Genomic DNA, 10,840 nt, shown 5'->3' on the forward strand with positions numbered 1-10,840 from the left:
TATATCCTGCAAAATTAAGTAAAGAAAGGGATATATAGGAGAGGGACGGGTGAGAATGTTGAAAGGAGTGACATTGATCAAGATATGTTGAATTCATAAGCTGCTTTGTTAGCTCTTTTGTAAAACTACTAAGAGATAATAATAATACTATAAAACAGAGAGCTTCTTGGCACTGGGTTAATAACAACTGTCATGTTGGGAAATTTTGTCCAGCACTTTGGGAATGCCTTGATGATAAAGTTGTTTTTAAAATCTGCCAAGTTTGGGGCTGGGAAGGTCTCAGTGGTAGAGCACTTGCCTTGCATGCATGAGGCCCTGGTTTGAATCCTGAGCACCACATAAGCAGAATAAGCCGGAGTGGCGCTGTGGCTCAAGTGGTACAGCACTCGCCTTGAGCTGAAGAGCTGAGGGACAGCGGCCAGGCCCAGAGTTCAAGCCCCACAAATGACAAAAAAAAAAAAAAAGAAAAAAACAATAAAATCTGCCAAGTTTGAGAGAGGTTTCTAAGAAAGTTAATTGTATATTAAAACTATTTTCCTACATACAATAAAAAATAATGAATTGATTTTCTAATTTGAGAGATTTCCTCATAAACAGGTTTGATAGTATTATATTCCATGATTCAAAAAATATGAGTGTAATTGTGCTTCTGGATGAACTTAATGTATTTATTGAGAAGCTTATTTATTTTGTATCTGACAGGTCCATAAAAACCCAAATTGCACAAGCATATTGCACTATTTTTTATGTATCAGAAAAGGAAGTTACTAATATTCTTTACTGTTCTGGATTTAAAAAAAAATACTTTCTTTGCCACACTTTTAGTCTGTCCTTTCTCAAGTAGGACAAGGTAGTCTGATGTGTTTTCAAAAGGGTTTTTGAAGAATATTATTTATTGGAATTGGTAAATTGGTTTACTGTGTATAATGGTGAGACATAGGACAAGGGGGGTGCAATGCAGCATTGATACTAACAAGATAATATGTTGAAAATGATATGTATAACTTTGGGAGCAACTGGGGAAGGAGGGAAAGAGGGAGAAAAAAATGAGGGAAGGGATAACGAGTTAGAGAAGAAATATACTCACTAATTGATGTAACTGTAACCCCTATGTACATGAATTTGACATTAAAATTTTAAAAAAAGAAATAAAAGAAAAAGTATTATTCTGTTAATGTCCACCAGAGAGCGTTAGTTTACCTTTTGTGGAATCTGTGCAAGGCCCGATGCAATTGTGTTGGCTCTTTCTTCAGTCAAGTTACTGACTATTGAGCCCAGAGAAAACACCACCACACCCTGGTCTCCAGAGCTCTGGACAAACTTTTCCATTTCCTGTGAAGAAAGAATATTCTCCATCACCAAAGAACAACTGCAGAAAAACAAGCTTAACTTGTTATAATATCTGATCTCAGTTCACTCATTAGCTCCTTTTATTTGGAAGAAGATGTATAATCTGTTTAGGTTTTTTACAGGAAGAAGAGAAATAGAATCCTCATACATCAACTGGGGTAGATGTTCTTAGAAATTATTCTACTTAGAGTCTTAGATGATAATTATCTTCATTACTAATGTAATTAATTACATTACTAATGTAACCAGCTAGAAGTAGAGGAAGTTTATAATTGGTCTTTACTTATAATAGTTATGATTATTTTTCAAAAATTAGGAAGCATAGACACGAACATACCAGATCATTCACACAACCCCAGAAACCAATTCAAGTGTATACTTTTGAATATTAACCCTAGATGTAAATGATCTTAATTTTCCAATTAACTGATGGAATCTGAATGATGAGATGTAGCAATTGTCTTCTGGAGGGGTCTCACCCCTCTGTCAAAGACATACACTGAAAGTGGTGTATTGACATTGGCAGTCTAAGCAAACAGTATTCAAAAAGACTCAGGAGTAGCTAATTGCTCATATTTCAGAAATAAGTTTCAAGCCTAATTCATTCAGAAGACACAGTCAGATCACTCACTATATTGGAGAAAGGATGCATCAGAAATATCTAATGATAAATAAATCCCATAAAGGAACACAGATTTCTGAAAATATGTACTACTAAGTTTACAGGAAAAAAATAGATCCTGCTATAATGGTAGGGATCTGGTTTCCAAATTTTACAAGATTTTTATTGTATTATTCTGATTTATGTAATAACAGTAGTAGAGATTGAACTCTATGTTCATGCTTTCCTTGTGTTTACTTAACATTATTCTATTCTTTATGAAAATATTTTCAGACAATTTTTATTTTCTAGCTTCCTTATCCAAAAGGAATCAAGCTCTGTGTTCAGAATCTGTTTCTGCTTCTTCTCAGGATAGCCACCATTTTCTTTGGGTATATTATAGTCACTTAGTAAATAATCTTTGCATGAATCATATATTCGTCCTTATGATGTCCAATGAAGGCTCAATTTAACTGATTATATTCTACAAAGCTTCCAATTTTCCTACCTTTATCTTGATAGTCATGAGGATAGAGAGTTGAATGGAAATACACGAGGCCACAACTAACAGGACACTTCATCCCCTCTCTCAATCTATTTTTGCTAATGGAGACCCCCTGAGAGAGGATGCAAAGCCATTAAGAAATGCAGAAAGAAGGAGAGGGAGAGGGAGAAGAAAAGCAAGAGGGAAAAGAAGGAGAGAGAGAGAGGGAGCACCAAGCCAACAGGGACAGGTTCACCTCAGGCAGAGGTTTGGCAGGTTTGCAGTGGAGTCCTCCCACAAATTCAAAATTTGGTAACAGTGGGCGAGGGAAGTCGAAATCCCAGTAGGTCCTAATGAGCCATATATCAGCTTTGGCCATGAGCTCAAGTATTGTAGTGGGTCTTCCTGAGTGGAGAAAAGAACATAATAGCAAGTCTCATGAAAAAATTTACTCTGAAACAAATCATGTGACTTTCTGAAATAAGTAGGAATAATGTAGGCAAGACACTTAGATATTGTGTTTTGAAAAAGGATATTTATAATGACACATGTAATACTCTGTCTATAAAAAACATCCTTTCAGAGCTACAAAAGTACCAAATAAAATCTAGAAACATTCTGATCTCCAGAATCAATTAATAATATCAATCCTCTAAAAAGTTATCTCAGGAGGTTTCTCCAATTTGATTTTCCAGTACAGTGGGTTTTTGAGAGTCTAACTAAATTCTGAGTGGTTGTACTGCATTTGGTTTATATTAAGCTGATAATATTATTCTCCTGCTCTCCAGGAACAGAGAGAGGGAAAGGGGGGGGAGACTTTCAGTCATTAAAGCATTTTCTCTGGGAAATAAACAATATTTAACAATTATGAAGAATCATGCCTGCAACTATGGGTAAATTATTTCTTTGTGAGTGAGAAAACTAATCTGCAAAAGTTGGGTAATGTCCTTTATGCTACATAGTTTTGGTAATTAGTCATCAACTATAAGGACTAAATCTACATAGCTGTAAGGACTAAATCTACATAGCTATAGTCATTAATATATTAATGAGATTTATTCTTTGTGTTCTTTTTGTTTTTGTGCTGGTCCTGGGGTTGAACTCAGGTCTGGGCAGTGTTCTTGAGCTTTGTAAAAGAGTTGAATTTTAAGTTTACTGTAAGTGTGATATAAGGAGAGGTTACTGTTGCACAAATAAGGTAATAAGTACATTTCTTTTAACACCATGTCACCCCTTCTCTCCCTGAGCTATTTTTTTTTTTTTGCTCAAGGTTAACACTCTATTACACTTGAGTCACAGCTCTATTTCTGGTCTTTTGGTGTTTCATTGGAGAAAAAAGTCCCACACACTTTCCTTCCTGGGCTAGCTTTGAACTGTCAGCCTCCCAAGTAGCTACATGACAGTACGAGCTCCTGGTACCTGTTATATTATTCTTTAGGCTGAAATAAGACTATAGTAAAATGCATACATAATGCTTTCTAAAAACTGTCTGTGGTTCAAGTAGCAGAGTTATTGTTTTCTGGAAATGTATCTGAAAAGGAGATGGCCAGAGTTTTAACTGCTTCTCTAATGTAAGCCTCTTATGTCATTGATCTATATTTCCCTCAAGTGTGTAGGTTTGATATTTACTTCAGCTCATCTTCAAAGGAACAGAATAGTTAGGATTAAATCATAATAATTGAAGTGGTAGCTTACCTAGAACTTCACTGTAAAACTGATTCCACTTCTTCTCATTAAATGTTTGAAAGTAGAGGTCAAAAAAAATCACATTCATCATATTCTTCACCCTCTCCATGAATGACATGCGATCACTGAGCTCAGACAGAGCAACAGGCACATAGGAAGGTGGAAATGGAAGTCCTCCACACTGTTTCTCATATGCATTGCCAGGGAAGAAGCGGAGAGTGTACACAAAAGGAATTTTCAGTAGCTCAGCCAGAAGTTCTCCACAGGGAACCACAGGGTCTGCTAGCAGCACATCAAACTTTGATTCTTGTAGCGTTTTCATAAGTTTCTCATTGAAAATCATGTATTTGCATAAGCTTTCCAACACATCAGAATGTTCTTCAAACATGCTTTGCATTTTTGAATACAATTTCCAGACTGAGTATTTGGGGAACTCATATGTCCATATATTGACAGAATGTTTGAAATGTCTTTCAAATTCCTTTGTAGTCAAAGGTGTAGGGAAGGTCTCAAATTTAAAAGGAGATGATTTTCCGGAATCCACAAGAATGGCAGCAGAGGATGTCAGGACAGTGACCTCATGGCCTCTCTTCACGAGCTCATCCAGGATCATCTTCACATTGATCCAATGGCTGTACTCCATGGGCAACACGACCACCTTCCCACAACTTCCAGCATTAAAGCAATACATCACTTGTATCAGCAGAAGAAGGGACATCCACTTCAAAGACATCTTGGTAAGAGTCAGCTGTCTTTTTGGTTTGGTCTTCCTCTCTAAATTTTTTCTGATTTGTACTCATGGAAAAATCTATCCGTATGTTAAAGTATAACTACATCCTTTCATAGATCCATAAAGTATGCACAATGCAATCACAATTGCAAGAGAATAAACAGGATTTGGGTGAACTCAGGCTTATATGATATCTGTTTATTTTTTTCTTTTTCCACGGATATCTTAAGTGTTTTATTGATATTGTTGTGTGTTTTCAGAACTATGGTACCAAGTGGTATTAGTATTATACAAGCACAGTCATTACCATGAACCTGCTAGGCTAGATTCCTTCATCTGTTGCATGACCTCTGGTACCTACATTCTGAATAATTTCCCTTTTCATGACCTCATTCATGGCATTTAAATATGCTAAATGCATTTTGAGAGTTTTTTTTTTAGTAAAACAAGAAATCTGATCCTTTTTCTCTTACATTTCACTCTTTGTTGCCCTCCAGTGCCCTGTGCTGATGCTTCAAACTCCTCATAAGTATCTGGCTCCAGCTTCCCTCTCCAATTGGATTTTGCTCTTTAATGAGCCTGATCTTGTTTAACTGCCCTTGGAGTTTCTGGGAACTGTCCTTGTGACTAACTGCTTTCCATGCTGTGTCTTCCTCTCATTTTGTGATCTAATCATTGTGTAGGATGCACATTGTGTAGATGGCAAGTTAATGAATGAAACTTGGATAATTTCTATAACTATGCTTGTCATCTTTACTTGCAATAACTTTTTAAACAATATTTATTACTTGTTGTAGTGTTTCCATTTAAGCAGAATTTTTTGGCCAATGTAATATAGTACTTTATAAACTTATATTCTAATTTTCTTCAGTAGTTGTATAAAAATAATTCAATTGGGGGAGGAAAGGGATAGTAGGAGAACAAAAAAGGAAGGGGTAACAATGCTTGACAAGAAATGTAGTCATTGCCTTACTCATGTAACTAATGCCTTTGAACAGCATCTTTACAATAAAATAAAATTAAAATATTAATAATTTAATTGAACACTTTATTTTCTGAGTACAATGCATCTTTATCAGTGTTACTACTTGCAACATTGTTTGTATCAACGTTTTCTCTAAACATTCAGCACTTAATTCCATTATACTATTGCCACTGAAATGTATTTTGAATGAATGAATGATTATTTGAGATATGTTGGTTTACAAAGACCTTGATTTACCTGCTCATAATGAAAACTGGTGCTAGATACTGCTTTTGTCTATGACAATAACAAAATGCAGACACTTATGTGAACATATGTAACTATTTGGGGGGGGCTGGTCGCGGGGCTTGAACTCTCTTCCTGGGGGCTGTCCCTCAGCTCTTCAGCTTAAGGCTAGCATGCTACCATTTGAGCCACAGTGCCACTTCTGGTTTTTTGGTGGTTTATTGGAGAAAATGTCTCAGGGACTTTCCTTCCCTGGCTGGTGTTGAACCAAGATCCTCAGATCCCATCCTCCGGAGTAGGTAGGATTATAGGCATGATCCATGGGTACCCAGCTGAATGAATGAATCTTTGAGTTGGTGACTGACAGGATGTTTTACTCTAGTACTCCTATCTCCCTTACCTTAAGTGAAAGGTACAGAATCATCTTTACACAAAAAATACAGAATAAATAAAACCAAGATTGTAGGAAGAGATTTCTCTTAGGCAGAGTTTCGGCAGGTTTTCTGTTTCATGAAGTCAAAATTTTTCAGGAGTAAGATGTAGAAATTCCAAATCTTTGTAGTTCAAATAATCTATCTATTGGCCTTCCTCCTTGTCTCAGTGTAGTGAGTATCCTTTCATAGAGAAAACAAGATAAAAGACTGGGCAATAAAAAAACTGTAATTTGAGCATACCATGTATTTTCCTTAATAAGATGGAATAATATAGGGAAGATGTTGTATTAAAGAGTCAGTTAGTAAACATACACATTTACATATTTATGTATGGTGACACTGATATTTTATAAATTGTTCATAAACTTATAAATAAATTTAGTAGATAGACATTTAAAATCCTATATTTTATCTGTGTATTAATATTTACAAGTAAATGAATGTGTATTTTCAAAAGTACAAAAGTAAGAGATATACATTTAAAACCTTCGTGTAATCTACCATAGCTCAGTTCTCTCATATTGCACAAATCCTTTCCCAGGATTACTCAATCATACCTACAATTTAGTAAACTATTCCTTTGACCTTTAACCCTCCAATAAACTCTGATGGTTTTGAGTTCATGTCCAAATTTCTAAAAGAACTGCTAATTCATTTGATTCATATTAGGATATAAATAATGTTAGTTTAATAAAGAAATCAATTTGATCAGGATTTTAGGCCTTAAAATGTATCATTTGAGTTAGGCACTGGTGGCTCATGCCTGTAATCCTAGCTACTCAGCAGGCTGAGCTCTGAGAATCGCAGCTCAAAGCCAACTTGGGCAGGAAATGCCAAGAAACTTTTTTCTCCAAATAACTACCACAAAAGGAGAAGTGGCACTGTTGTTCAAAGTGGCCAAACACTAACCTTCAGCAAAAGATTTCAGAAACAGCTGCCAGGCTCTGAGTTCAATCCCCAGGACCAATAATAATAATAACAATAACAATAATAGTAACAATAATAATAAAGTTTTGATATTATTCAAAGAATGTATAAACAAGAGAAACCTGAGTTTACAACTTTTTTTGGTCTGCTATGGAGTTGCTGCTATTCACAGAAATGTGATGGAATGATTTTGGTTATATAGGAAAATATTTTAATTTCCTAAAGTAGAAGCTAATCTACTCAAGGACAAGTAATTTTCTCAAGATGTAATTCTTTTACTATCCACTACATCTCTTTAGAGCTTTAGAGAACATCAGAATGTTTTGTAAAGAAAATTGAGGCTTTGGGATAAGATTCCACAAGGAATATTTGGGAAAGTCTTTTACCAATTTCTAGATGTATTTCATGAAGAAATCTTTCATAGCATCTTCACGCAAAGATAGAGAGTAAACCTCAAATTTAACAGTAGCTGCTTTGGTGGAATGAATGGGAATGGATATTGATGATGACAGTCATTAATGACTATCATCATTGACTCATGACTATTCCATACCAGTTTATCCAGAGTTGTGTTCATATTGGTGCAGGGACTATATTCTGATGTCCCAAAGTAACACATATGTTGCCTCAGTAGAATATGGTAATGAGTTGCATATACAGTCTTACTGCAATCTCATGATTTCTTTTTGTTGGTCATAGAGCTTAAACTCAGGGCCTGGGTACTGTCCTTGCGTTTTTGCTTCAAGGTTAGTGCTCTACCACTTAAGCTACATGGCTACTTCTGGTTTTCTAGTGTTTAATTTGCGATAAGAGGCTCACCTTTCCTGCTCAGGTTTTCAGCCATGATCCTTAGATCTCACCTTTTTTTTTTAATTGTGAAAATACCGTAAAGAGGGGTTACAATTACATGGGCAAGGTAATGAGTACATTTCTTATCAAGCATTGCTGCCTCCTCCTTTGTTTCCCCTTCCCATCTTCCCCCACTTATCACCCCCTCCTCCCCCCCTCGTCCCCCCCCACCGCCCCCCAGTCTTCCCTCCCCCCACTCCCTTCCCCCCCCCCCCCCCCCCCCCCCCCCCCCCCCCCCCCCCCCCGCGCCAAAGATGTATAGTTCATTTTCGACATGACTGTCTCATTATTGCAATGGGTCTACCTGTATCCCTATTTAAACAATTTGTTTTTCCCTTCCCCTCCACAGATTATACCAACATCAAATACAGTGAAAGCAGGGGTTATACCTTCTTATGTAGCTAGGATTACAGTCTTGAGCTACCAGTGCCCAGCCCTAATGTTTGTGTTCAGTTGTTGCTCCCAATGAGAAGTCAACCAAGAAGTTAAGGTGTCACTTGCACTCCAAATTGCAATCTGACCATTTACTGGCAGAGGGACATATTAAAACTTAGATCAATCGGGTAGGGGGGGGCAGGGGTTGGGAAGGTATGGGGAAAAAAATAAAACTTAGATCACCCTGATGTTAAAAGTTTAGAAATGTTTATTTTTATAAGTGATACAACACATTATAAATTATAAATGCACTGCATTTATTATCAGTTACATATTATCTTTTGAAGTAGCATGGAAATAAATGGCAATCAAAGGCTTTTATAGGGAGTCTCTTTTCCATAGAAATGTAGATGAAATTTTATGTAGTTGAAACCATATTTCTTAACTACCATAATTTATGTCTTTTTTTTCAGGAAGTCAAGAAATACTGATTTTTTTTTCTGGTTTACGGTGCTGGAATTTTGTATTTCATTGAAACAGACCAAAGTGCCATATAATCCAGCTGTCTACATGTATATTTACATGCTTAAAGGATTCTATGTCTTAAATCATTGAACCTGTCATCTATTTTCATACTAAGTTAATCGTCCAGAAGAATATGCTGTATATAACTGGTTGTGAGGCACCCTCATTATTACCTTTCTGTATCTTACAGGGGATTTTTACAGGGGAAAAGTCCAATAGAAATTTCACCAGTATAGATGTGGACAAACTCTCGATTAAATCACATCATTTTTGAAAACCCCTGGATAGAGCATGGTTGCTTCGAATATTTTGAGAATTCTTCTCTTTCTGGATCCTCAATGAATACCACTTTTGAAGTTGAATTGTCAATTGTACAATTATTGTCCTTTTTTTGCTCAAGTACTCCACCCATTGTGTGTAAGTTTTCTGTTATAATAACAAAATAATTCAGATAATTAGTTCATGAGGGGAGAAGATTTACTTGGTTCACCCTTTTGGAGGTTTCACTCCACAGTCATATGGCATGATTCTGGTGACATGGCATGACTCTTTTGTTTTATGATTCTGTTTTTTGGGTGGAGTAGGGGCTGTGGTGAGGGAGGATATCATATTGGGAATATGCACCATAGCCATTCCCTTAGGTTAAGGCTGGAAACCCAGAGGCACACAGCAGGAAGGAGATAGGTTTCCAATATCCTCTTCAGGGCCACATTTCTTGTGTTATAACTGCTTTGCTCTGTGCCTCTCTTCCTTCTATATGCCACCAACCAATAGTGCTAAAAGTCAGGGAGTGAGCTTTCAGCACACAAGTCTTTAAGGGAACAGGTAAAATGCAAACTATAGTACTCTTCCCTCTAAAGAGAAATTAGGGAAAACAATTTTTTGAAAGGTGCAATCATCAATTATTGTGACAATTATCGCAGCGGATCCACTATTTATTCTTTTTTCCTATGAAATCACGACCAAACTTTTGAACATTAAATATACACTTTATAAGCCTAGTCAATGTTAAAAGTTAATATTTTAAAGTATTTTGTAAAAAATATAGGATAAAAATTCCAAACGATGACCCGACAGCATGTATATTACTGTCTATAATAGTCTTCTACAGGGGATCTCACCTGAGGGTTTTATTTCATAGGAAGATACTTAAAGTATTGTGACTCATGGAGCTGTCATGTGAGCCTAGTGATCTGTATCATCATTGAAAGTACCTGGGAATCAGTGTTTCATTTCAGAGGCAAATTAACTAAAACTATTCCTCTAATTTTTTATCTTTTATAAAATCTTTTCTTTTTTTCTCTCTTTTTAAATAAGTTTTTTTATTGTGAAAATACTGTTCAGAGGGGTTACAGTTACATGAGCAAGGTAATGAGTACATTTCTTATCAAGCATTGTCGCCTCCTCCTTGGGAAGGGATGGTAGGAGAAAAAGTACTCCTCTATTGCTACTTTAAATTTGTAATACTTTTATTTTAGATTTTATTCTGTTCATAAAATTAATGCACACGAATGTTATATAATTAGGAAACTAGAATTCTTTTGAATATATCTTGAAATAATTTATTGTTTTCCTCTGTCCAAATAAACTCAAAGGAAGGCTGATGTTATAAAGGCTTAAAAGTATCACTTAATTCTAACTGGGGTGAGGTGGAATCTCAATGTTGTTT

At 36.0% G+C, this 10,840-nt stretch overlaps 1 protein-coding gene across 5 annotated transcripts in view; it reads right to left on the reverse strand.

The window, feature by feature from the left end:
* LOC122106690 (UDP-glucuronosyltransferase 2B31-like) overlaps positions 1-4,854 on the reverse strand; it is a 28,576-nt gene extending 23,722 nt beyond the window's left edge. For 2 of the 5 annotated variants that reach the window (XM_042678162.1, XM_042678161.1), the window contains exons 1-3: positions 4,131-4,854; positions 2,692-2,840; positions 1,201-1,332 (exon numbers count right to left, since the gene is read on the reverse strand). In XM_042678162.1, the coding sequence (XP_042534096.1) occupies positions 1,201-1,332; positions 2,692-2,840; positions 4,131-4,854 (1,005 nt within the window). Of the gene's footprint in view, positions 1-1,200; positions 1,333-2,691; positions 2,842-4,130 lie in introns of all 5 variants that reach the window. The other 3 variants (XM_042678165.1, XM_042678164.1, XM_042678163.1) reach the window with 3 other exon arrangements.
* Positions 4,855-10,840: the final 5,986 nt, after the last annotated feature.

This window comes from Dipodomys spectabilis, unplaced genomic scaffold (genome assembly GCF_019054845.1).
Source record: "Dipodomys spectabilis isolate Male_0828 unplaced genomic scaffold, ASM1905484v1 ptg000043l, whole genome shotgun sequence".
NCBI lineage: Eukaryota > Metazoa > Chordata > Mammalia > Rodentia > Heteromyidae > Dipodomys > Dipodomys spectabilis.